Source organism: Gossypium arboreum, chromosome 13 (genome assembly GCF_025698485.1).
Source record: "Gossypium arboreum isolate Shixiya-1 chromosome 13, ASM2569848v2, whole genome shotgun sequence".
Classification (NCBI taxonomy): domain Eukaryota; kingdom Viridiplantae; phylum Streptophyta; class Magnoliopsida; order Malvales; family Malvaceae; genus Gossypium; species Gossypium arboreum.
In genome coordinates this window covers 125,033,607-125,060,575 of record NC_069082.1, presented here as the reverse complement: position 1 = coordinate 125,060,575, position 26,969 = coordinate 125,033,607, and the positions used below count along the sequence as shown (strand labels likewise).

General features: G+C 31.3%; 3 protein-coding genes, 1 long non-coding RNA gene and 1 other non-coding gene across 6 annotated transcripts; all 5 read right to left on the bottom strand.

Annotated features, from left to right (window-relative positions):
* Positions 1 to 246: 246 nt before the first annotated feature.
* LOC128286633 (uncharacterized) lies at positions 247 to 2,085 on the bottom strand. Its single transcript, XR_008277252.1, has 2 exons — positions 1,962 to 2,085; positions 247 to 402 (listed from the first exon to the last, which is right to left on the bottom strand). It is a non-coding gene; the product is annotated as an uncharacterized LOC128286633 (long non-coding RNA).
* Positions 2,086 to 5,487: 3,402 nt separating this feature from the next.
* On the bottom strand, positions 5,488 to 8,723 carry LOC108461295 (disease resistance protein RGA2-like). 2 transcript variants are annotated; one of them, XM_053023705.1, is made up of 2 exons: positions 5,938 to 8,723; positions 5,488 to 5,832 (listed from the first exon to the last, which is right to left on the bottom strand). In XM_053023705.1, the coding sequence occupies exon 1, from the start codon at positions 8,507 to 8,509 to the stop codon at positions 5,945 to 5,947; it is 2,565 nt and encodes an 854-aa protein (XP_052879665.1). In that variant the 5' UTR covers positions 8,510 to 8,723; the 3' UTR covers positions 5,488 to 5,832; positions 5,938 to 5,944. The 2 variants fall into 2 exon arrangements, with proteins under 2 accessions (XP_052879665.1, XP_017616586.1); XM_017761097.2 differs by having other exon boundaries at positions 5,488 to 5,750; positions 5,938 to 8,714.
* A 2,304-nt stretch (positions 8,724 to 11,027) lies between these two features.
* TRNAG-UCC (transfer RNA glycine (anticodon UCC)) lies at positions 11,028 to 11,099 on the bottom strand. The gene has a single exon. It is a non-coding gene; the product is annotated as a tRNA-Gly (tRNA).
* A 5,090-nt stretch (positions 11,100 to 16,189) lies between these two features.
* Positions 16,190 to 19,834, bottom strand: LOC108462454 (putative disease resistance RPP13-like protein 1). Its single transcript, XM_053023913.1, has 3 exons — positions 19,313 to 19,834; positions 17,032 to 17,119; positions 16,190 to 16,450 (listed from the first exon to the last, which is right to left on the bottom strand). The coding sequence occupies exons 1-3, from the start codon at positions 19,619 to 19,621 to the stop codon at positions 16,419 to 16,421; spliced, it is 429 nt and encodes a 142-aa protein (XP_052879873.1). The 5' UTR covers positions 19,622 to 19,834; the 3' UTR covers positions 16,190 to 16,418.
* Positions 19,835 to 21,070: 1,236 nt separating this feature from the next.
* LOC128286853 (putative disease resistance protein At1g50180) lies at positions 21,071 to 26,224 on the bottom strand. Its single transcript, XM_053024615.1, has 4 exons — positions 25,789 to 26,224; positions 23,373 to 23,414; positions 22,474 to 22,493; positions 21,071 to 21,101 (listed from the first exon to the last, which is right to left on the bottom strand). The coding sequence occupies exons 1-4, from the start codon at positions 26,095 to 26,097 to the stop codon at positions 21,071 to 21,073; spliced, it is 402 nt and encodes a 133-aa protein (XP_052880575.1). The 5' UTR covers positions 26,098 to 26,224.
* Between the last annotated feature and the right edge of the window lie 745 nt (positions 26,225 to 26,969).

Genomic DNA, 26,969 nt, shown 5'->3' with positions numbered 1-26,969 from the left:
TCAACAGCTGATATGTAACGTCCCCTAACCTCATACGGTTGCCGGAACAAGGTTACGAGATATTACCAGTCAGTACAGTACAATATAGACATTAATTAAATATAAACGTTCAGACTCATCATAATTTTAAAATGATGTCCCTTTAATAGGACCTCGCGTTCCAATATGAACAGTAAAATCAATTCGGGACTAATTTAGAATTACTACGAATTTTTCTTTCAAATTTCAAATTCATACTATATACCATTGCCAACCATAATTTATTTATTTTATCAATACTTTCACAACCTAAATGACTCTCATAAGACATCCTAGGTACATGCCATTACTAATACTCAACATACTTCACCTCATTGAATTTGAGATCGGCCTGGGATGCTAATTCAACGGTCTAGCCTTAACCTGCACACGGAAACAAACCGTACGCTGAGTATACACTCAGTGGTATTTCTATAATCCGAACACTTAAACAATTATAAAACATATTAATTTATATATATTGAACTATTCAAACTCAATGAGTATTCAAACATTCACTTTCCAACCAATGTTTTGGTCTACTTTAAATTCAAAATCATTTATTATTTTCAATAGCAATTAATCAATCAGTAATATTCATTAACAATCAGTCAATCAGAACAATTATTTATTCAAGAATACTATTCAATAATCGTTATTCAAGATCAATCAATTGATCGGTTATCCAAGAATATCAATTATTCAAGAAAATCGATATACAAGAACAATTAAATTATTCAAGAATAATGATCTTTCCAGTTCCTTTATTTACCCTATTAACATGACTCGGACCTAGATGGATACACGGATCCAACCAACACAAGAAGATGGCACATATTGCCTCATCGGTAAAGTGGAATAGTAACGATGCGATGCGGTACACAGAGTACCTCATCGGGACAAATACGAAATAGTAACAGTAACAGTACGGTAACAATATCCGACACACAAAGTGCCGAATCGATAACAGTAACAGTAGTCGGCACATAAGTGCCTGATCAGTAAGCCGGCAAAACCCGTACTCTTTCATATCCTATGGCATGCCAACTATATCCAACTAGCCCGACTAGTTAATAGGGTATTTAATTCACTTTTCAATTTTCAATTAATTCATATTTTAATTAATTAACTATATATTTTCAATTCAATATAATTTGATTCACTTTTCACTTATAAATATTTAATTTCACAATAATCACATTTTTCTATCAATTTTATTATTTCCAAAATCAATATATTTTCAATATAACATACATTCATATTCAATACCACATCAATCACATATATTCATATAAGTTCAATAAATTCAACATATACCAATTAATCCATTTCAATCATAAAATACAATAATTCTTACCTTAACATTTGCCATATACTTTAAATAAAATATAACAATTAATAACTAAGTTCGGATTATAGAAATACAAACTATAATTTCCGAGCTAACTCCTGTTGTCTTTGTCTTTTTCCTTGCTTAGCTGAGATTTCCCGAGACAACATTAGCTACGGGAATTAAAATAATTATACCATTAATGTTCAGCACTCATTATAACAAAAAATTGAATTTCTATTCAATTTACACCTTATTTTCAATTAGATCCTAACTAATTCATTCACTTTACTAACTTAATTCATACTCTATTTCTATTCAAGTTCCATCCAAACTCAAATTTAACTACTAAATTTTCAGCTTATGTCACTAGTTTCGAAATTTCCTCAAATTAGCCCTTCAACATAAAACTTATGAATTACTTTACAATTCAATCCTTATTTCATTTCTAACTTGAATTTCTATCAATTTAACCCTTATTTCATCATTTTACTCAACATGGACATTATCTAGAAATCTAATAACTTTCAAAATATCAACTTAATTTCATCAAAATCTTGTTCCAAAGCTTTTAAAACATTAAAATTATGTAAAAAGGACTAAATTGACTTACCTATTAAACTTCCAAACTTTAAAATCCCTATTTCTCCTTTTTCGTTTCTTTTCTTCTTTTTTTTCTTTCCTTCCCCTGCTTTTCGTTCCACATTCTGTTTCTCTCTCTTTATTTCCTTTATTTCATTTGTTTTGTTTATATATATATATATATATATATATATATATATATATATATATAATAACATAATAAATATCTATTATAAAATCTATTTAATAACAAATATTCTTTTAACATTTGTATCCATTTATATTATCACACTTGTTTTTCTCTAATCTATTTATTATATAAATATCTTTTACTTAATAATAATATATAATTTAATAATATGCTTATATAATAAGTAAATATACATGTATTTTACAAATGTATGTATATTAGTATCACACATGTCACCATATGCACCATACATTTGTCTTACTTGTATTTATTTATCATATAATATCAATAAATACATTAATATTTACTTAAATAATAAGCAAATACATACATATATTACAAATGTATGTATAATATTTAGTACACATGTATTTTATTTTTATCACACACTTGGCACTTCTTTTGGCTTATTTACCAGTTTAGTCCCTTCATTTTTTATTCTATAATTAAACTTTCTCACTTCATTCAATTTAATCATTTTTCCCTAATCACTCTTAATTAAATTAAATTCACTTAATTAAACTCTAATTAATCACTCATTTTACTTCGTAACTATTTTTAATAAATATTTACGAATTCATTTTTCAGAAACGGAGACTTGAAAATACACTTTTTCGGTAACAGAAAAATTTGGGTCATTACATGAGATCTTTGAATCAATCTTTTTTAGAACGTAATTTTGAGCCAGAGAATTTTTAGTCTGCCATTTGAGGGTGGCTTCTGCGGCACTTATTTTTGCAGGTGCGCCAGAAATATTTGTCTGGATTTTTAAAGGGATTTTTGGTGCATTAGTGTAATTTTTCTCAGTATATTCATCAAGGGATGGAAATTCTTTGTCATATGATGTTTTTGCAGAGGGTTGTAACATACATGCAGGAATTGTTTTTTGTTCAGGCAAAGGGTTTTTCTGAATCCATTTGTTGATCTTTTGTAACATGGTTGGGGAAAAGGTTTTTGTTTTCTTTGAAAAACAGAATTTTGTGAAGAAGGTGGTTTTTGATTTGGAGGAAGGGAATTACAAAGTTCTAGAGAAACCTTTTAGACTGGTGATGGTAAATTAACTGAATAATCTACAAGGTAAACAAATTTACCATTATCTTCACCAAGTCGCCCGATGTTTGGATCTCCTTCCATCCATCTTTTGCAAAATTCTGACTGAGTGGACTTTTTGTTTTTCTTTTTCCCTGGCTTTAAGCGGAATGATCCATACCATCAATCCATGCACTGAATTTGTCATCAGCACATAATTCACATGAACAATTGATATCCCATGGACAATGTCCAGTGTTTTCATCTCTGAACATCTACAAAGGTTTTCCATCAGCAAAAAAACTTTATACTAAATTTCTTTCACGACCAGGCTCACAAAGATCACAGCAACATTTAGGGTCTTCACTATCATGACCAATCGTTGGACTTCCTATTGGTTGCATCATTAATAACGTAGGAAAAATAGAAGGACCTTTGGACTTTGAAGATGATTGTAATCAAACTTTATTTCTATAGTTCCATCTCCTCTAGATATAATTTGACTTTTGGTAGACTGAATGGGCTGACTATGTTCATGAAGTTGTTCATAGTTGGTAACCCATTTTTCTAGGAGAGATTTAATGAGTTCCTTTTTTGGAATTTGCTTAGGAACGTGACCATAATGGGGTTGATCATTTGTATTTATAGAAATAAGCAAAGAGTCTCCTGTTCCATGTCGTGAAAGATTGAAAGCATGATCTTGAACTCTGTAGACAATCTGATAGTGCAGGGTGGCAACTATCGCCGATGGTACTTGAGGTGCTTCAACAATCTGGATTTGAACTTTTACGAGCTTCAAGCAAATTTAGATCTGCTAGTGCAATAGTGAATTTTGTTAATTTGTTCTTAGGAATTAGATTGTTTACTGTTGTATTGTTGTCATGCTTGTTCGCTTTGCTCATTAGTTTCTTCGGATTCGCGGCTAGGAAGGCGGTCTTCGCCACTGCATTTATTGTGACCACTGTTGTTAACAAGTTCCTCACAGTTATGATCAATGTATTGATTGGGGATAAACATGCCACACCTTTCAGTTTGGTTTGCCTCCTCTTTACGCTGCCCGGAGGGGTTCTTTATCAGCAGTCAGTTACTGGACCACCACCTCATGATTCAACAGCATCCAAGCAAACCGGTGATGCGAGTGTTAACGGTGAACATGAAGACAATCAAGATAAGAAAATCCCAGGTAAACATCATTGACAGTATCATGGCATTCTTTGTTGCTTCATGTACTAATCATTTATCAATCATTGACAATTGAGGAATATGCATTTTCTTGGTTTCTACATTGGTATAGCTATTGATTATTCGATCTCGGATTAGTTTCAAAGACTTATTCGGTTTAATGGCATTATCATTCTTCATACCAACTAATGGAAAAAGAAGAAAAGAAACTTTATTATTTTTAGACAGTTCAAACTTACTAATTTTAATAATCTCCCTTTGTTGAATGCTTTTATAATGATAAATCTTAATTTAAATTGATAATATAACTATAACACTAATTAAATAATAATTCATTTAAAATAATATATATTATTAATAATTAATATACTCGTGTAACTCAAGCCAATAAGAACTCTACTATAAAAGAAATTATTGATATGATTTTATCTAATATTTTTAACCATATAGTTCAAATGAAGAAAAATTCTATTATTTTTTTAAAAATTATTTATTTAATGCCGATTTAGTAATTAAATGAACATTAAAGGATATTATCGTCGATTCAAAAAATTTTAAATTCTTCCTTTTATATATATTATAGATTAAGATAAGCTTAAAAATAATGACAGTTTGCTCCAAATAAACTAACTAAATTGTGTTCAATCTTCACAAAAACCAATGCGAATATGGATACTTTCAAAGTGTTTTGATCCTTGGTACTTTTTTTTTGAAAATTTAATCCTTTCAAATTAGAAAGATAAAAGAAGAGAAAATGAGAAAATATGTGAATATTAGTTCAAAATTATACATTTAATTTTTAATTTAAAATTATACATTCAATTTTTTCCGGTCTATCAAGCAAAGCATTGAGTAAAAAAAAAACAATGTTGATGTCAATATTTAGGGTTAGAAATTTCAAGTTACAAACTATATTTTAAAATTTTAAAAGAAATTATTAATTTGAAATTATGTTTTAAGATTTTAAAAGAAATTATTAATATGTAAGAATAACATTTTTTTATTTTTTATTATTTTGTATTTTGTATTTTTAAATTTTGTAAATATATTTTAATTCTTTAGAACTATTTTTTTTATAATCATGATAAAATCGATAAAGTATGTAATTCTTAAAAATTAAATATGTTATCATACTAATTTTATAAGTACCACATCATTTCTCCATCACAAAATAAACAATTAATAAAATTAAACAAACACAATTAGTTGATACTAAACCATAAAGAGAAAGGAATGATGAGAAAAGATAAATATGCATAAAGCTAAAAGTTGATACATATCCAACAAACATCCTTGAAGCCATTTCATATATCTAAAGCAAAAGCTCAGTTATAAGAATTACAACTTAACTCCAAATGCAAATAAAGAAAAAGTCTTCCCTGCCCTGCCTCAACCTCTGCTTCATTCTTCCATCTCCATCTTCACATTTCATACATGCAATGTTTCCAAACACAATGAGTACTTAACGAACATTAAACATGCAAAATTTCCAACCAAAACCCTGCTTTTTTAGAGAAAGTAAACAACAGACAGTCTCTACTCTACTCTAAGGGGAAATATAATATGAAATCAAATCTGATAGAGGAAATACAATTTTACCACATACCTCAATTTTAATCCTTAATATCAACCTTTTGGATGTGAGCAATTTTGTGCCAATCTTCACCCCCATTTTCTCTGTATCTTTTGCTCAACTCCGGACATCCATCAATTGTCAATTCTCTAAGGTTGGTGAGGCGGTCTATTCCCTCCGGTAGAGCTGACAAATTTCCGCAATCCTCAATCTCAAGTTTATGAAGAGAAGTGAGATTCAGTAGCCATGCTGGTAGAATGGACAACTTTGGACAACGCATAATTCGTAATTGCTGCAAAGTGGAAGAAGATCCTTGAAGAAGCAATCGTGGCAAATCTGCTAAGGCATATAAGTTATCGAGTGAGAGAGTTTTAAGGCTCAACTGAAGGTCTTTGTCTTCTTCCTCTTCTGCTTCCATTTTCAAATTGATTTGAACGCAACAACCTATTGCAAGGTGTTCTAACTTGGTTAGGAATTTCAGGCTCCGTGGCAATGAGACAAGTTTAGTACAAAAACACAGAACAAGTGTCCTAAGTGACTTCAGATACTGCATTCCTTCAGGTAAACATTCTAATTCCTTACACTCATACAATACCAAGTATTGAAGAGAAGTCCAACATCCTGCTTGTATTTCTTTCAAATGCGTAGCTTTAATGGTTATTACTAGATGTCTAAGTTCAATCAACCTTTGCACACAGTCAGGCAACTGCTGCAAACCAGTATATCCCAAATTTAACGATTGCAAGCTGCGAAGCTTATCAAAAGACCTCGGGAGTTCACGTATACTCCTACATCCGCCCAAGTCAAGGTCTCGTAAGTGCTTTAAAGTACCAATGGAATTCGGTAAAGCCGTCAATGGTGAACCCCATAATTCTAATGCTCGTAGATACTTGAAATTGGAGACACACAGATTTATAACTGATTCATGAAAAGTCTTTGATTCCACTAAAACATCATGGATGATTATTGTTCGAACATTTTTCATTTCCTCCAAAACATGTGGAACTTTAACCAACTTATCATCACATAATAATAAATGTCGAACATTTTCATCAACCGTTTCAGTTTCAGAATTCACTATTTTACACTCTTTTTGAGACACGTCTAATGCAAGATCATGTACCAGATCATGCATTTTGAAGGTAAAATACAAGCCAAAATCCCTCTCCTTTTGGATGAGGCACCTTGACAGTAATTCGTTCAAATATCGTTTGCCAACATCCTCCCACTCTTGATTTTGCTTTGGATGCTCAAGGAGTCCATTAGCCATCCAAAGACGGATGACTTTGTCACTATAATACATCTCATCCTTTCTGTACAAGGACAAAAAAGCAAGACATCGCTGCAAATGAGATGGCAAATGATTGTAACTTAGCTTCAACACAGGTAAAATATCATTTTCATGTTGCTCAAGTCTCCATATTTCAGTCTGATCTCTTATATAGATCCAATCAGATTCATCCGTTTTCTGAAACAGTAGGCTTCCCAATGTTCTTACTGCCAAAGGAACCCCTTTGCATTTTTTCACAATCTCCTCGCCGATTCTAATGAGATTTGAATATTGTGTCTCATCACCATCATTAAAAGCCCATTTTGTAAATAAGGTCAAACAGTCTTCAAGAGGGAGACCTTTCAATATATAAGGGGGAATTGAACTCATTATCGAGGCCACGTTCAAACTCCGAGTGGTAACAATAATTTTGCTTGGAGAAAATCCATCAGTCGATCTCAACAAATTTCTTAAGCCAACCCATTTTGCTTGATTTTCATTCCACACATCATCCAGGACGAGCAAGAACTTCTTATCATTCAAAAGGCTTCTCAAACGAGCTTGCAAGACTTCAAGTGTTAAATCATCACATTTTACTCCATTTACAGACTGAATAATCAGATTGAGCAATCTAGAAAGATCAAATTCCTCAGAAACATAGATCCATATCTTCAAAGGAAAAAAGCTAGTAACTCGGTCGTCATTATATACCAATTGCGCGAGCGTGGTTTTTCCTAAACCCCCAATTCCAACAATGGGAATGACAGGGACATTTCGATCCTCACTTGGTTTCATCAACATACTAATTATGTTCTCTTTATCCTCATCTCTACCAATAACATCAGAAGAATCCACAAAAGAGATGGTCTCTCTGCGAAAAACATGTCTGCTGTCATTACACTGTCTTAGATCAAAACTGTTCCACTCAGTGGCAAATTCGCCTAGTCTCCCATTGATGTCTTTGATTTTATGACTCATTTTTAAAGAGAATGAAAGAGGCAAACGAAAGGAACCTAAAACTCGCACCTTTAAGTTGTTGATGTTGGGATGATTGATGGCGTCCTGTTTGCGCAGAGCTTCACACTTGAAATCGTCAATAACGTCCTCAGCATCGTAAAAGATGTCTCTGAGCTTCCACATACAGAGACGCAGCTTTTCATTTTGGTGCTGTTGCCGCTCGGCATCCAAGAGCACAGCTTTAATGCTGATCATGGTGTCCTCCAGCTTTTTCAGATCGGTTTTGACATTAAACGCCAAGCGAACTTCGTCTACAGTGAGACTGACAATTTTCTCGACAACCCTTTCTGCAATATTGAACAGAAACGTTTCCGCCATAAATGTAGGGGAAAGCAAGGCAATCAATGAAGCACTCACAAATGATTTTCTTTTTCTTTCTTTGAGCAAGATATCTTGGTGGCGGTAGATCGTATTTGATAGTTGACTTCCCTTGGCTGGGACTTAAATCTGTAAAATTCCTAGGGTTTCTGTAAGCTCTAAAATATCTGTGCCGTTGGATATGGGGTGGGTTTTAAAATTTTGATCTGAACCGTTGAAAAAAAATTGCAACTGGTAAAGGTTGGTGAAGACAAAAAATTTAAGGGCAAGCTACATATTTAGTCACTTATTTATTCAACTTTAACATTCTAAATTGAGGATATAAACCACCCGTTTGCATCTCAACAGCTACAATTGCTTGGTGAAATGCTTGATTTTTATGTTCTTGAATATGAACCGTACGATGAAGGCAACAAAGTTGTGATTGTAGATGCTATAAATCTAGGTGCTTTGCTTACCCAGATTGACATTGCAATGGCAAGAAAGTTTCATAACACAATTATTCTATTACTACTTTGATTGATCACATTAAGTTTCTCCAAATTAATATACTTTAAAAACGTAATTCCAAGCCAAAAACATGAGATTGGGCCTCCTTTTTTGCTTCATCACGGACTAACTGGTTCCAATTTTTCTCCATTTATGATGTTTGGTTCATCACAATTGAAGAAGATGTACTTTCTTAAATTTTATATTGATTATTTGATTTTGAATTAATTTCAAAGATTTCTTTAATACTAACGCAAAAGGGAAAGAAAAATATAATTAAAAAACCTTATGTTATAGCTTGATAGTGGCATGGTGAAGAAGGTTAATTCATGCTCTAATTAGTTAGATTACTTAGAATTTGGATGTAAGTGTCGGATATTAATTCTTTTAAGTTTTCTCGTGTATTTAATAGGGTTTCTTGAAGATCATATTTCATCATTTTCTCCAAATATAACAAAATGACAACTTATCGTTACAAATGAGATCGGGCAAATGATCGTAATTCAACTTTAACACTACTATCAGTCTTGTACTATGCATAAGTTGTAGGTTTAGTTTCTTTTCTTCAATTCGGTCATATTTAATTCTTGTACTTTTCGAATTTTAAAATTTTAATCATAATTCAAACGATAGTTGTTAAATCCATAAAATTAAAATAACAACACTTTTTGTGAGTATTATATGAAAATAACAAACTGACATTATATTATAAATATAATAATATATTTGTCATATAAAATTTTAAAATAATAAATTTTAATTTAATAAATTTAACTGCTTAAATCGAGATTGAAATTAAAAAATTAAGAGTTATTAAATTAAAATTTATATTAGTTTTAATTTAATAATATAATGTAGTTTTCATTTTATTTAAGTTAAAATTAATGTAGTTTCTCATTCGGATTTACTTTGGATATTGGTCTAATATAGATATGTCAATTTTCTTTTTTTGAAAGTTACTTAAAACAGTATAGTTCTATGGTTATATATAGGATAGACGTACTGCTTTGACTGCATATTGATAGGCATTTGTATATTTGGCAACAATCACTATCGAAACGGTTTATTTGCCTTCTCTTCACACTATCACAAGAGAGTTCTTTATCAATTGTCAGTTATTGGACCGTCATTTTGCGATTCAACAGCATTAGGCAAACCAAACAATAACAACGGTTATAAAGATATGTGATTTTATTTGAGCCACATTGGAGAAAAGTATTGAGGTCTACAAAATCTATAATATCCCTTAAATTATGAAAGTACATTAATCTAAAAACATGGTTAGCCTCTTTTACTGTTAAACAAAATTTGGAGTAGGCATTTGTCTGATTTAATGTATTTTCATTCTTAAAACCAATTTATGAAAAAAAAAAACTTAGAAAATGGAGAAAAAAAATTATACTAAAGATAACCTTATGTTATAGTGTTACTATGGAAGATATATTTTTAGTTTCAAACTTTCCACTTTACAATTTGGTCCACAAAAAACAACTCATAGGTTGAAAGTGGTTTGAACATTTATATCTCAAGATCAATTCCATTACACAACTAATGTACGAGTCATGACTCTTCTCTAAGACCATAACACATAGCTTATTATATATTTGAATATTTATTGGATACTAGCGTCAAGTACATAAAAATAAATAAATAAAGAGTAAGAGCAACTATTATTTCATTCAAATGATGTTTAGATTTGAAAATTACTACGTAAATTATTCAACCTTTTTCAAATTCCCTACTTTTTTTTTTTTTTTCATATCTGTCTTTACACAAATTAAATGGTGAAGGTTATAATGAATAAAAAGAGGAGAAATTGTTAAAAGGCTAGAAGTGTAGGGGTAGGGGGTTCTACTACAGAATTAGCACACTTTTTTGAACATCACAAATGTCTCTTTCTTGTGTGTGTGATTGGCTTTGGTAGCTAAATGGCTCTCTTGTTTAAATCCAACAAATACTCACCAGTTACGACCTTCATTCCATCGGAGAAAAAGGAAAAAAGAAGATCGCCTGAAATGGAAAACTCTATTGCGTTTGCCGGGAATCGAACCCGGGTCTATTGCTTGGAAGGCAATTATCCTAACCGTTGGACTACAAACGCCTGATGGCGTAAGTGAGTTCAAATGTCAATATACCAAAAGGCCTTTTATGTAGATTGGTAAAAACATCTCTCCACTCCCTCTCAATTTTGATATTGAGAAAATTGGTACTTCTCAAAAATTTTGAGCAATTTAATCCCTATCAATTTTGAAAATCAGAGCTCACACTTACTGTATAAATAAGCATCAATTTCTTCACTATTTTTATGAAAAAAATTAATTTTAATCCCACGTTGACTAGAAAACACTCTCATACATCATATTTACATTATAAATAAGTGACAAATTCTTTTCTTTAAAAATTAATTTTAATCTCATATTGACTAAAAGATGCTCTCAAAGTTTACTTCTTCACTATTTTCACTTAAAAGTTAATTTTAATCCCAAATTTACTAGATAATACTTTTATAATTCACTTCTTCATTATTTTCATTAAAATTAATTTTAATCCTTAAAAGGTTAATTTTAATCTCATATTTGCTAAAGAACATTCTCATGCTCACACATTAACCCTATAAATAAGTGCCAATTTCTTCACTATTTTTATTAAAAAGTTAATTTTAATCCCACATTAATTAGAAAACACTCTCATATCTCACATTAACCTTATAAATAAGTGACAATTTTTTCATTATATCCATTAAAATTTAATTTTAATCCCACATTAACATATTGACCTTATAAATAAGTGATAATTCTTCATTAAATCCATTAAAATTTAATTTTAATCCCACATTAATTAGAGAATATTCTCATAACTCATTTATTTACTTTTATCGTTAAAAAGTTAATTTTATTACAATTTTACTTAAAATATAATTTTAATCCCATATTAATTAAAAATACTCCTATATATCATTTTTATTCTCACACTAGCTAGAGAACTCTCTCATACTCACACTTACCCTTACCCTCACCCTCACATTTACATTTATCCCAGATTGTACGAATGCTCATTTTTTGAAATCCTAGACAATTTTTTGGTCAAGAAAATCTGCGTTTCTGAAAAAAAATAGAATTAAGAATTTCGATCTGGAAAAATAAAATAAAAATAGAGTTTAAAGTTGAATTGAAATTGCAAAAATCAATTGCAAAAATTAAAATGGAGAATATAAAAATAAACAGAGTTTGAGAAAAGAGAAAGTTTCTTATGTAGCGAGATTCCAGCCTTCGGTTGTCTCGATCCACCTTGGGTTCAATCCTTGGCTTTTTAGTAACCTTTCTCGAGCAGGATAAGTTAGTTATAGTGGAAGAGGACGCCTACGACCACTAGCTCCAAGAATTTAGACTTAAGATTGGCGGAACCTGACTTTAGTCAATAATCGCTTTTGTGGGACTATATTCTGCTAGATCATCACTTCCTAACAGCGAATATCACGCCGTTTTGTCTCTTAGATTCATCAACCTCTGACACAAGAAGCCAACAAACCAATTGTGCAATCTTCCCAAAATGTACAAAGTGACCGTTACTTGCACAAGTTGAAAAGATCACCTATTAAGGGACATAGACGGAAATGTCAGTCTCGTAATGCGGAGAAGCGATGAATACCCTGTTGAGAAGGCTAAACGCGGATTCTAAGCCTCTTGAATCTTTTTGGAGAATTTCGACAACCTTCGGCTAGATTTTTATTGAAGAAAATATGGAGAAAAAAAAAGACAGAGTTTTTGGGAGAAGGAGCGTTTACAGAAAAAAAAGATGTCAAATATGTGACACTCTATCCCCTATTTATAATACTAAAAAACCTAGTCTATTCCTAATTAAATTTTAAAAGATAAATACAAATAAATAAAGATAATTAAAGATAAATAAAGATAAATAAAAATAAATCCTAAAATTAAATCTAAATAATTATCCTTAATAATCCTAATAACATTAAATAGAGTCTTGTGCTATAAAATCTCTTCTTTTGTATTTTTGTCCTTAGGTCTTCCATATTTGCACTTTCGGCACCACATTTTTCCCTCTGTCGCATGTTGGCCCAATTCATCTTTAATTTCATGCTTTTCGCCCTTAAATTTACTTTTGCCTTCAATTTAGTCCCTAAAAGATAAAAGACCATAAATAGCCCAAATTAGTAGAATCATACTCAAAATAAATATGCAATTAACACATAAAAATATGATGTTCTAGAGTATTATCAATTTACCCTATGAATGAATGTTCGTTTTTTACTATTTTACTATATAAATAAATGTCAATTTCTTCACTATTTTTATTAAAAATTAACTTTAATTTTAAATTCCATTTTATTAGAAAGTTAAATTTAAATTTAAATTTAATTAAATCTTAATATAAACACTAAAATTACAATACTATAAATATTTTATATATATAAAATATGAATTAATTAAATGTTTATATATACACTAAATTATAATATGTGTAAATATTTTATAAATAAAAATATGACTTAATAAAATATATCTTTTAATTTAAATATAATAAACTCATACATCTATATATAAGTTCTAATTTACACTATTATTAATCAAAGGTGGAATGATTATTTTATAGTTATAATCAATATTAGCACATGTTAAATTGTTTAAATTTACTTATTAAATAATTTATTATTAGATTTAAATTTTTACAGATATTTATAACTCTTAAAATTAATTAATTTATACAGAGGTAAGTCTGTGAATCGCACGGGTCAAAAAACTAGTTTTTATATATTATTTATTAATTATATTTACATTAAATATAATATAATAATTTTATAAAATTATTTAATAATATTTAATTTAAAATATTTTTAGTTTATCAAGTTTACATCAATCCATTACTCTAAAAAAACTACGGTAATAAAAAAAAAAAGATGTTTCTCTCTCATTTTACTATTCTTTGCAAATCCTCTATCCCTCTCTCTCTCTAAGAAAGGATTGTATGAAACTATGATTTAACGTTTATCATTTTCCAATAGTAAAATGATAAATCAGATTTTTTCTCCTAACTTTTAGCATTTTTAGTTGGATTTGAATTTTTTTAGGAGAAAAAAGCCAAAAATCAGTAAGAAAAAGCCGAATAAAAACCCAGAAAAATGTTGGAACAAACATTCTCCTATTAGAAAGTGATATGGATGATGTGAAATCACAATTTCATACAATCCATTCTCCTCTCTCCCCTCTCTAGAACGTCCTATTCTCCTAAAAGAGTGTAGAATAAAAACCCAGAAAAATGTTGGAACAAACATTGCCATTTCGATTTCGATAGTTGCCACCGCCAGCCACCATGGTCGTTGCTATCAACCACCGTGTCCTCACACTTAAAATTTCAGCTCTTGATCTCCATCATGCTAGTTATTTCTCCCTATTCTCTACAATCAACCCACTTTCTCCTTCTTTTAATGGTGTTTTCTCTTTTTTTTTAATTCTCTTTTTTTTTAATCTTCACTTTTAGTTGGGTTACCCATTTTTGAGTTATTGGTGGTGTTTTTCCTTTTGATGCAAGGGTTTTTTGGTCAAGGAAAGAAAATGTCTATTACGGGAGCATTGAATTATCCATTATGAGGGGAGGCTCTGAATAGCTATACAGGCCTCATTCAAGTTTCTCTTGTTATAACATATTTTGTGGAATGGGATAAAATTAATTCTAAACATATGAATTTTAACTCTTCAACAAGTAAGTCTGGAATGAATTTATCATTACAGCGAACCAAACACGTTATTAGCTTCTAGTAGGAAGTTAGATAGTATGATGTTTGATTTTGGTTACACTTGTAGTGTATTGATGATCACATGTTTCAAAGATGATTTGAATTGAACTTTGAATGTTTTAGATATGATTTATGAGTCTCCTAAGTACATGTTTTGATGTCAAGATTATAGGTGTTAAAATAGGTGTCTTTTGAGGTGATTTTTGGGTGATGGTATAATACATATTGTTACTTGGCCTAGTCGTATCATAATATGTGTAATAGAATGCAAAAAGCTAAAGTAACAAATAGGGGTGTTCAAATGGTTAATCGAACTGAACTAGTGTTAACCGTATTAATCGAACTTTTTAATTCTTTAACTGTTAATTCAATTGGTTAACCGAATTTATATATATATTTTTGTTAAAATAAGTATAAAACATATAAAAAAATTTTGATAATGTTCATTTGACCGAATTAACCAAATTAATAGTAGCCTGATACATATAATATATAATATTATTTATTAAGTTAGGTTAATTACTCAATTTCAAATCGAATTAACCGTTAATTAAAATTTTAAAAAACCTTTAACCGAATTCCGATCAAACTAGATCATTTAACCGACCGATTAAATCAGTTTTAACCGAAAGTTTAAACACCTCTAATAGCAAGAAGATGTATCAATATATTTCCCCACTTGTATTGATACATCAATACTAAAGTAGGATCTATACTTTATTTTGAGTTGTTTCGACCCTCCAAAACTTGTTTATATAATCCCAAACACCTCTAAATACTTATAAACCAATTCTAATATTTAAGAACCTTTCGAGCGGCATAAACTTCAGCCATATAAGGGTCAAAAGAACACCCTGATAGCCATAAATGCAAAATACAGAACTGCTCACGTCATTTCTAACAATAACAGCTCACCCAATAACGCCACTATCTATGAAAACAATACACTGAATGTTGCAATTTAAGTTATCCAATGGAGTCTTGCACCAACAATCAACCCCTCCCAGGGTAGGCTATCAAGGTCTACATATCATAAACAGCACGGGCTGTACGCCAACTCAGAAGAAACAAGCCAGCTTGCTGAGCTACGTCCGCAGCAGTCGGGTAATGACGTTTCCATAAGGCCACATTAGAAATCTTGGATCATATTGTAATAGAATATATATGTATACTTTACAAAATCTATTTAAATGCTACTACTTATTTTATAATGGTAATCTATTTAGTTTTTTAAAATAATGTGCTATAATGACGGTGATTCTTAAGTTATACCCGAGTTTATTGGTGTAACAATTATTCATTATCAAAGAATATTCTTTTTATAAATGAAAGGACTTTTTTAAAAATGATCATAATCCACCCAAAGAGATTTTTTAATATATATCAAATTTAATTATGTTGTTTTCATTTATAAATTTTAATATAATTATAATGACATTTTGAATCTTCATACCAATTTATTTATATACTAAGGAACAAAACAAAAGAGAAAGTACAAAGTTTATACATATCAAACAAACATTACCAGTACTTAAAAGTTACAGTCTATAACATGAAGCCATTAAGCAAGCAAGAGTCTGAAGTATTAAAGCAAAAGCTCAGTAATTATTAGAATTACAACTGAAATCTAAATGCATATAAAGTAAAAGTCTTCGGTGGCCTGCCTCAAGCAATGGTTGATTCATCCATCTTCACATCTGATACATGCAATGTTTCAAAACACAATTAGTATTTAACACACTTTAAACATACAAAATTTCCAACTAAAACCAGCTTTTTAAAAGAAGTAAACAACAGACAGGTCTCTACTCAAAAGGAAAAGAGATAATATGAAAAAGTATCTGATTGAGAAATAGAAATTTTATTATGTTGAGGATTGATCCGATTAAATAATGAACAAGTAAAAATAGAAGAAGAAAATAAGAAATTGAATACACAAATTTAACATGAAAAAACTCCTTCAAAGAGGATAAAAAAACTACGGGTAAAGATAATTTTACTATAATGACAAAAGATAGAAGAGTACAAAAGATGAAGATAAAAATTAAACCTTGAAACCTTCAAAACCTAAACACAAAATTTTCTAAAAGTATTATGAGTTCTAATATCTAATAGGTGTATTTTCTAAAGTTGTATAAGATCATATTTATATGCTAATTTTATAGGTCAAATAATAACAAAATAATCTAAACTAATTAAAATTTAAAATAAATATACAGAGTTTAACTAAAAGATTATTTCTCAAATTTAACTGAAATAAGAGTCATACTTAATATACCTCCAAAGTCATCCGTAATAACAACCTTTCGGATGTGAGCAATTTTGTGCCAATCTGCACCCCCATTTCGTTTGTATCTTTCCCTCAACTGCAGACATTTGTAAAGTGTCAATTCTCTAAGGTTGGAGAGACGATTTATTCCCTCTGGTAGAGCTAACAAATTTCTGCAATAAACAATCTTAAGTTCAAGAAGAGAAGTGAGATTTACTACCCACACTGGTAAAGCTGACAAATTTCTGCAATACATAATTTGTAATTGCTGCAAAGTGGAAGAAGATCCTTGAAGAAGCAATCGTGGCAAATCTCTTAAGGCATATAAACTATCGAGTGAGAAAGTTTTAAGGCTCAACTGAAGGTCTTTGTCTTCTTCCTCTTCTAGTTCCATTTTCAAATTCATTTGAAAGCATCTACATATTACAATGTGTTCTAACTTGGCTAGGAATTTCAAGCTCCGTGGTAATGAGACAAGTCTATTACATTGAATTAGGACAAGTGTTCGAAGTGACTTCAGATACTGCATTCCTTCAGGTAAACATTCTAATTCGAAACAATAATACAATTTCAAGTATTGAAGAGAAGTCCAACATCCTGCTCGTATTTCTTTCAAATGCTTACCTTTAATGGTTATTTCTAGATGTCTAAGCTCAATCAACCTTTGCACGCTGTCAGGCAACTGCATCAAACCACTACCTCGCAAATTTAACGATTGCAAGCTGCGAAGCTTATAGAAAGACCTCGGAAGTTCACGTATACCCTCACATTTGGCCAAGTCAAGGTCCTGTAAGTGCTTCAAGGTACCAATGGAATTCGGTAAAACCGTCAATGGTGAATACCTTAATTCTACTGCTCGTAGATACTTGAAATTGGAGACACACAGATTTATAACTGATTCATGAATAGTCTTTGATTCCCTTGAAACGTCTAGGATGATTATTGTTCGAACATTTTTCATTTCCTCCAAAACACGTGGAACTTCAACCAATTTCTTATCACATAATAATAAATGTCGAACATTTTCATCAACCGTTTCTGTTCTGGAATTCACTGTTTTACACTCTTTTTGAGACACATCTAATGCAAGATCATGTACCAAATCATGTATTTTGAAGGTAAAATTCAAGAAAAAATCCTCCTCCAAATCCTCCTCCTTTTGGATGAGGCACCTTGACAATAATTCATTCAAATATCGTTTGCCAACATCCCCCCACTCTTGATTTTGCTTTGGATGCTCAAGAAGTCCATTTGCCATCCAAAGACGGATGACTTTGTCACTATAATACATCTCATCCTTTTTGTACAAGGATAAAAAAGCAAGACATCGTTGCAAATGAGATGGCAAATGATTGTAACTCAACTTCAACACCGGTAAAATATCGTTTTCATTTTGCTCAAGTTTCCATATTTCACTCTCTCTTATATAGATCCAATCAGATTCATCAGTTTTCTGAAACAGTAGGCTTCCCAATGTTCTTACTGCCAAAGGAACCCCTTTGCATCTTTTCACAATCTCCTCCCCGATTCTAATGAGATTTGGATAATGTTTCTCATGACCATCATTAAAAGCCCATTTTGTAAACAATGTCAAACAGTCTTCAAGAGGGAGACCTTTCAATATATAAGGGGGAATCAAACTCATTATCGAGGCCACCTTCAAACTCCGAGTGGTGACAATGATTTTGCTTGGAGAAAATCCATCCGTCGATCTCAACAAATTTCTTAACTCAACCCATTTTGCTTGATTTTCATTCCACACGTCATCCAAGACGAGCAAGAACTTCTTATCATTCAAAAGACTTCTCAAACAAGCTTGCAAGGCTTCAAGTGTTAAATCATCACATTTTACTCCTTTATTCACGGACTGAATAATCAGCTTGAGCAATCTAGAAAGATCAAATTCCTCAGAAACACAGATCCATATCTTCAAAGGAAAAAGGCTTGTAACTCGATCATCATTGTATACCAATTGCGCGAGCGTGGTTTTCCCTAAACCCCCAAGTCCAACAATGGGAATGACAGGGACACTTCGTTCCTCACTTGGTTCCATCAACATACCAATAATGTTCTCTTTATCCTCATCTCTGCCAATAACATCAGAACAATGTACAAAAGATATAGTCTCTCTGCGAAAAACATGTCGGTTGTCACTACACTGTCTTAGATCAAAGCTATTCCACTCAGTTGCAAGTTCGCCTAGTCTCCGATTGATGTCTTTGATTTTATGACCCATTCTTAAAGAGAATGAAAGAGGAAAACAAGTACAACAGGAAGCTAAAAACCGCACCTTTGAGCTGTTGGTGTTGGGATGATCGATAGCGTCCTGTTTGCGGAGAGCTTCACACTTGAAATCGTCAATAACGTCCTCAGCGTCGTAAAAGATGTCCCTGAGCTTCCACATACAGAGGCGCAGCTTTTCATTTTGGTGCTGTTGCCTCTCGGCATCCAAGAGCACAGCTTTAATGCTGATTATGGTGTCCTTCAGCTTTTTCAGATCGGTTCGGACAGTAGACGCCAAGCAAACTTCGCCTACAGTGAGACCGATAATTTTCTGGACAACCCTTTCTGCAATAATAAACAGAAACGTTTCTGCCATTATTGAAGTCTAAGAGCAATTTGATAGTTTTGTTTTTTTTTTTTTTTAATGGGCAGGAGCAATTTGATGGTTGACTTTCCCTGGTTGGGACTTAAATCTCTAAAATTCCAAGGGAAGGGTTCCAACATGCTATAAAATATTTGTGCCGTTGAATATGGGAATAGGTATTAAAATTTTGCTCTGAACCGTTTGAAAAAAATTGTAACCCAAACATTAGTGAAGAATAGATGAGTTTGGATCAGGGTAAACATAACATTAACATATTTTATATTTATTTAACTTCAACTTGACTTAAGTTATAAATTTAAAATTTTATTTAAATTTATTTATATTTGTAAAAGATTAACCTAAATCTATTTTAGACTCATTCATATTTTTAAAAAGTATATATTATAATATTTTATATATTAAACATTATTTTAATTTTTATATTAGAGTAGTATTATATATTTAGTATAAGTTTATTTTTTAATGTATTATAAATTACATATATAAAATAACATAATATGAAGTATTATGAACTTAAAATAGGTTAAGTCGGGCTTGGACTTTGAATGTTTAAGCTCAAGCATGACCCATATTTTAAATATGTCTAATTTTTTGCCCAAACTCATTTTTGGTCATAATATTTTTACCCAAACCCTTTCAGATTTAGGGAGAGACTTCGAGCCTGAGCAAGTAACTGGCCCACAAACAGGTCTAGTGAAGACTAGAAAATAATGGGCAAACTACATATTTAATCACTTATTCATAGTTTAAATTACATTTTAGTCATTAAATTTTAAAAAGTTACGAATAGTTGTTAATATGATCTATTTGTTTCATTTTGACCGTCGAACTATTAACGATCTAACGATAAGCCAATATGGTATATTATATCTATCTTTTTATACAAAAAAAAATTAGGTCAAATCTTACAATTAATCCTTTTACTTTTTCTTTTCAGAATTTTTTTTTTCTTTTCTTTTCTTTTCCTTTTCTTTCTTTTCTCTCCCTTTGCTTTTCTCTTTTCTCTTTCATAATCTTAGCAATTACTTGAGGTCGGTGTTTTTAAAACCGAAATAGCCAGTTAGACTAAAAATTGATCAATATACCAATTTAGAATAATGCAAAGAATCGACTGACCTGCGAATCAGTATAAACTAATTGACCAGTGCAAAAAAAATCAATTGAATTAATCAAATTTTATAATTTTTATAGATTTTTATAAATTTTAATAATTTTTTAATTTAAACCTACTAGCGTGAAAACTAATTATCTAACTGATTTGATATTCAACTTTAATAAAAAAAATGTATAAATCAAGTCATTCAACTTTAATATTCTAATTTGAGGTTATAAACTACCGGTTTGCATCTCAACAGCTGCTATTGCTTGGTGAAATGCTTGATTTTTATGTTCTTGAACATGAACCGCACGATGAAGGTAACAGAGTTGTGATTGGAGATGCTATAAATCTAGGTGCTTACCCAGATTGACACTGCAATAGCAAGAAAGTTTCATAACACAATTATTCTATTACTACTTTGGTTGACTACATTAAGTATCTCCAAATTAATATACTTTAAAAACGTTTCAAGTCATTTAATTTCAAGAAAATTCCAAGCCAAAAACATGACATTGATCACGTACATGTGGTTCATCATAATTGAGGAATATGTATGTGTTGAATACGGGTTCTTTTTAGTTTTGAATGTAAGTGTCGAATACGGATTTTTTCTAGTTTTTTCATATATTTAGTAGGGTTTCTACAGGATCAAATTTTATCTTTATTTTTTTACAAGAACAAAATGATAAGACGTCGTTCTAAATTATTGTAATCCAACTTCAACACTGCTATTAATCTGTACTATGCATAAATTGTAGATTTAGTTCTTTTTTTTCAATTTACTATATTTTTAAATTTTAAATTTTAATTATAATTCAAACGATAGTTGTTAAATCCATAAAATTAAACTAATGACGTCTTTTATGAGTATTATATGAAAATAATAAGCTGACATGATATTATACATATGATAATATATTTGTCGCATAAAATTTTAGAAATAATAAAGTTTAATTTAATAAATTGAGTTGGGACCGAAATTTCAAAAAATAAAAATATTAAAATTATTAAATTAAAATACATGAGCCGCATCTATAACTAGTGCATATTTTAGAGATAGTGTTAGAAATATATCTTAAATTTTCATATATTTTTGGAAGGTATTTAAAAAATCATAGTTCTATATTTATGTATAGGATAGACGTTGTAGCACCCCAAACCCGGCCCAGAAGTTATGGCCGGATCCGGCATGCCACATCAAAAACGTAAAAAAAAAAATTTCCATTTTAAGTCCAGAAAATCGTACTTGATGTTTAAAAGATTAATTCATTAAAGGTTAAAGTGAATGGAAGTTGTGCACCAGGTAGGAAACCGGAAAAGAGGTGGTTAGTCCATCGGACTGCTTAAGTACCAAGCTCCCTTCGGATCCAATCCTAGACATGCATACCGCCATTGCCACACTTTAACGTCATGGATATTTCTAGGAAACCGATTTGATTAAGTCATTTTTAGGAAAATTGATTAATTTTGGAAAATACTTTCATTGCGGAAGCTTTGCTTGTTGTCGTGTTATTTTGAAATCAATTGTTGTTTTTGAAAACGCGCCCTAAAGCTATCCAATTTCAACAGTTAAAATAAGTATTACCTATCTTAGTAATACATATTAAAACCATAAAAAATAATTAAGCGGCCTTATTATATTTAAAAGCCTAAAAACTTCAAACGTAAATAAAAGAATGTCCAGTTCACCAGAAGAAAATCAAACTTTGAGCGGGTGACCACTCAATTCCCTCACGCTCCAAGCCCATTATGGTTGGGGATTTCCTGCGTGGATGAAAATAAAAGGGGTGAGTTTGGGGAAACTCAGTGTGTAAGGAAAACCCATTCAAAGCCCAAGTCAGCTCAAGCCTATTGGGCCTAAGCCCATTCAGTATGATGGTATGGGCCGAGCCCTTTCAGATTATAATAAACGGGCCTTAGCCCTTATTCAGATAATGATATGGCCCATAGGCCCATTTCAAAATACATGCAACATCAAGAAACATATGCAAACCCATTTGGGAGACTACTCAACCCACCAACCACTACACTCCACCGCATCAGCCATACACTCCATGTGGGAATAGCTCAACCCACCCAAATTTAACACTCCACGATTGCGACCATGCTTGCTCGATTATCAAAAATTGAGGCAAAGCCTCCAAGACGTGGTCAAGCCACTTTCAGACTTCCTTCGTCAATATCCCAGTCCCATGCATCGATAATAACAACATGGCATGCAAGAAATAACAACAATCAAACATGCATTTAGGTCAATTTAACCTAGGGTATTTTGGTAATTTATCTCCTAGGGGTAAAACTGTAAATTTTCCACTTTTAAAGGTATTTCAGTAATTTATCTATTTTAGGGTTTTTCATGCATATTCCTACCTTTCACGTACTAACAGAATCACGTACCGAGGGTTTTTACCGAATTGGGCCCGTTGGCCCATCATTCCAATTTTGGCCCATTAAGCCCAAAAAATATCGAGGGCACAGAAATCATGCACTTTCCAGTCCAAACATTGCAGCTTACCAAAAACATTAATCGATTTACCTCACGAGCGTTCGCACACTCGCAAATCTACAAAATACCGGTTTTTGGCATTTCGGCTTTTCGACTTTTGCCGATCTAGACTAAGAAAGAGGGTGTTAGTTACACACCTGTTTGCGACGATATGTTGACGAGATCCACACACGAACCGCCTACAATTGGATTACTAACACGTTAATCTAACTATTCAAATACAAACTACATATTAACCCCTTACAATATTCGGCCAACCACACCTACAGATCATAGTGAGCTTATAAGAAATCAATAAGCAACTCATTAACAAATTTTTGTCAATGTTTACCACATAATCATAATTTCACTGCAAGCTGTCTTCCTGAGCAACAGTCACTAAATTATTTATAACTGGAGCTACGAAACTCCAAATCAAGTGCCGTTAATTTTCCCTGAAAATAGACTCATATATCTTTTATCCATAAAATTTTCAGAATTTTTGGTATGGCCAATCAATACCAGATTTTTCTCAAAGTTTCCCATGTTTCACTGTTTGACTAATCTGACCACTCTTCATTACGAATCAAATTTCTCATTGTACAGAATTCAAAATATGTTCTTGTTTATTTCATTAGAAACTAGACTCAATAAGCTTTAATCACATAATTTATTCAGCTTCTAATTCATCTCCCACAATTTATGGTGATTTTCCAAAGTCACGTTACTGCTGCTGTCCCAAGCAGATTTATTACCAAATCACTCTTTCATACACCTATCTTGCATGCATGTTATTTAAACATGTATATCACTAATCAATCATCACATATCTATGATTTTTACTTAAGCATAATCTCCATTTCATCATTTCAAAGCACAACATGTTAGCCGATTTTTCCCTTTAGCATCTAAGGCACATGCATGCTCATTTGTTTGGCTCAACTTCACATATCTTCCATTTTTCATCAAAAGAACATGAAACAATAACCATTTCCTTCATTTTAATTCATGACCAAATGCTCACAACACAACCGAAAATCAAAATATACTTCAAGAGTTAAGGTAGAATCAAGAAGAACTCATGAACCTCAAAATAGAAGCAAGGTACCAAGAACTTACCTTCAATTTTTCTCCTCCTAATGACCGAATACTCAAGAGCTTTCTCCCCTCCTTTCTCTTCTCTAATTTTCAGCTATGATGAACAAAGATGGACAAAACTTTGTTCTTTTCACCCTTTTCTTTTAATAAAACTTCATATTTCATCCATTTAATTCTTTAATACAAAAGACATGAAATTCTTATCATGAAACATTTACCTAACCCATTATCATGAAACATTTACCTAACCCATTATCATGGAACATTTACCTAACCTATTATCAATTTGTATCAATTTGCACCATAAATTATGGATATCAAGTGTACATTTTATCTACAACAACATGATGGTTGGCCACTTCATGTAAAATGGGAGGTTTGTCATGCAAATCCTCCTATTTTGCACTCCTATTTATTTGGCCACTTCAATTTAGCCTATAGCATTTTCAAACATTTTCACATAGGTCATATTTCATAATTTCACCCCCTTTTTGTTATGGAACAAAAATTAACTAAAATTGTCGGGTTCTATCTTAAGCTTGGGCTTTCTAGAGGCCCACTAACATAATTAAACCTATGCCAACATTCACAGGATTCCCGAAAATTGGAGCGTTACAGACGTACTTGAAGAAAAATGAAAATTTCAACTTCCGCTTTAACTGCATATTCACGGGCATATGCATATTTGGCAACAATCACTATCAAGACAGTTTATTTGCCTCCTCTTCCCGCTGTCCAAGGGGAGTTCTTCTATCAATGGTCAGTTATTAGATTATCATTCTGCAATTTGACAGTTTTAAGCAAATCGAATGATAACGATGATTATAAAGACAATCAAGATAGGAAAAATGCCCAATAAACATACTTTTATTTGAGCCACACTGTAGAAGAGTATTAGAATTTATGAAATCTCTAGTACCCCTTAAATTTTAAAATTATCTAAATCTAAAAACATGGTTAGCCCTTCTCACTATTTAACAAAATATGTGATGTTCTTTGTTGCTTCATTTCATATATGGCATTTGTCTGATTTAATGTCGCTGATCCATGAATATTAAATTTTAAAGAGAGATCTTTGGCTTTTGTTGCAACCTTTTGAATCAAGTAGTGGAGCGATTCAAAAAGGTTCTTGACAGCTTACAATAAGTTTTCTTATACTTATATATAATATATACGTTGTGCTATGTCAGTATTTGTTAGGCCTAGCCTCTTTATTCAACTCAATTAGATGTTAATTTAATATAAATGAGCGATAACAATGAAAACCTATTCTTAATATATTGATCTCAAAATAGCATATCCAAATTATAAGAAATCCTATAGAAGCCACAGAATTTATATCTTCCAAATTTGTATTTGTTCGGGTATGAAAATAAATCGCTAATACGGTCCAAATTTGATGGCTTTGATTTTATGAGCCATTCTTGAAGAGAATGAAAGAGGCAAACAAGTAGAACAGGAAGCTAAAAACCGCACCTTTGAGCTGTTGGTATTGCGATGATTGATGGCGTCCTGTTTGCGGAGAGTTTCACACTTGAAATCATCAATAACGTCCTCAACATCGTAAAAGATGTCTCTGAGCTTCCACATAGAGAGGCGCAGCTTTTCATTTTGGTGCTGTTGCCGCTCGGCATCCAAGAGCTCAGCTTTAATGCTGATCATGGTGTCCTCCAGCTTTTTCAGATCGGTTTTGACATTAAACGCCAAGCGAATTTCTTGTACAGAGAGATGGACTAGTTTTTCCAGAACCCTATCTGCAACATTGAACAGAAACGTTTCCGCCATAATTGTAGGGGAAAGCAAGGCAATCAATGAAGCACTCACAAATGATTTTTTTTTTCTTTCTTTGAGCAATATATCTTGGTGGCAGTTGATCGTTTTTGATAGTTGACTTTCCTTGGCTGGGACTTAAATCTGTAAAATTCCAAGGAGAGGGTTTCTATAAGCTATAAAATATTTGTGCCGCTGGATATGGGGTGGGTTTTAAAATTTTGATCTGAACCGTTGAAAAAAATTGTAACCGGTAAAAGTTGGTGAAGACTAAAAACATTTTTAATCACTCAATTATAGTTAAATTACATTTTAATCATTAAATTTTTAAAAATTACTATATAATTACTAATAATATTATCTAGTGTTACATTTTGACTGCAGAACCATTAACAGTGCAATAATTATCTAATATGCCACGTTATATCCATGCTTCTATACAAAAAAATTTTGTTCAAATTTACATTTAATCTTTATACTTTTTCTTTGAGAATTTAATTCTTTTTCTTTTCTTTCTTTTCTCTTTCATAACCTTAGCAATTACTTGAGGTTGGTTTTTTAAAACTGGACCAGTCACTTAAATCTAGAATCTATCCATAATCTATCACTACATCAATTCAAAACAAGTTAAAGAATCGATTGATTCGTAAATTGGTATAAACTAGTTAATGAAAGCTAAAAAACCAACTAAATTAGATTTTATAAATTTTTTATAAATTTTCAATAATTTATTTAATTTCAACGACAAATTAAAATTAGTAATCTAACTAGTTTGATCAAGAATTCGATTCCAAAAACATTACTTAAAAGTTCTTTTGATAAAAAATTGCATAAAAAATTTTATTCAACTTTAATATTCTAATTTGATTATATAAACTCAGGGTTGA

Bases quoted from the DNA above. Each gene is read 5' to 3' on its own strand.
- LOC108462454 (XM_053023913.1), bottom strand. From the start codon at position 19,621: ATGGCAGAAACGTTTCTGTTTATTATTGCAGAAAGGGTTGTCCAGAAA. The intron at 17,120-19,312 runs GTGCGGTTTTTA...AAATGTCTGCAG, and splicing joins CCAACACCAACAGCTCAAAG to TTGAGGGAAAGATACAAACG. The intron at 16,451-17,031 runs GTATATTAAGTA...TGCATGTATCAG, and splicing joins TATTACGGATGACTTTGGAG to ATGTGAAGATGGATGAATCA.
- LOC108461295 (XM_053023705.1), bottom strand. From the start codon at position 8,509: ATGGCGGAAACGTTTCTGTTCAATATTGCAGAAAGGGTTGTCGAGAAA.
- LOC128286853 (XM_053024615.1), bottom strand. From the start codon at position 26,097: ATGGCGGAAACGTTTCTGTTCAATGTTGCAGATAGGGTTCTGGAAAAA. The intron at 22,494-23,372 runs GTGTGTAACTAA...TCATCCACGCAG, and splicing joins CAACATATCGTCGCAAACAG to GAAATCCCCAACCATAATGG. The intron at 21,102-22,473 runs GCTTGGAGCGTG...TTGCTATTGCAG, and splicing joins GAAATCCCCAACCATAATGG to TGTCAATCTGGGTAAGCACC.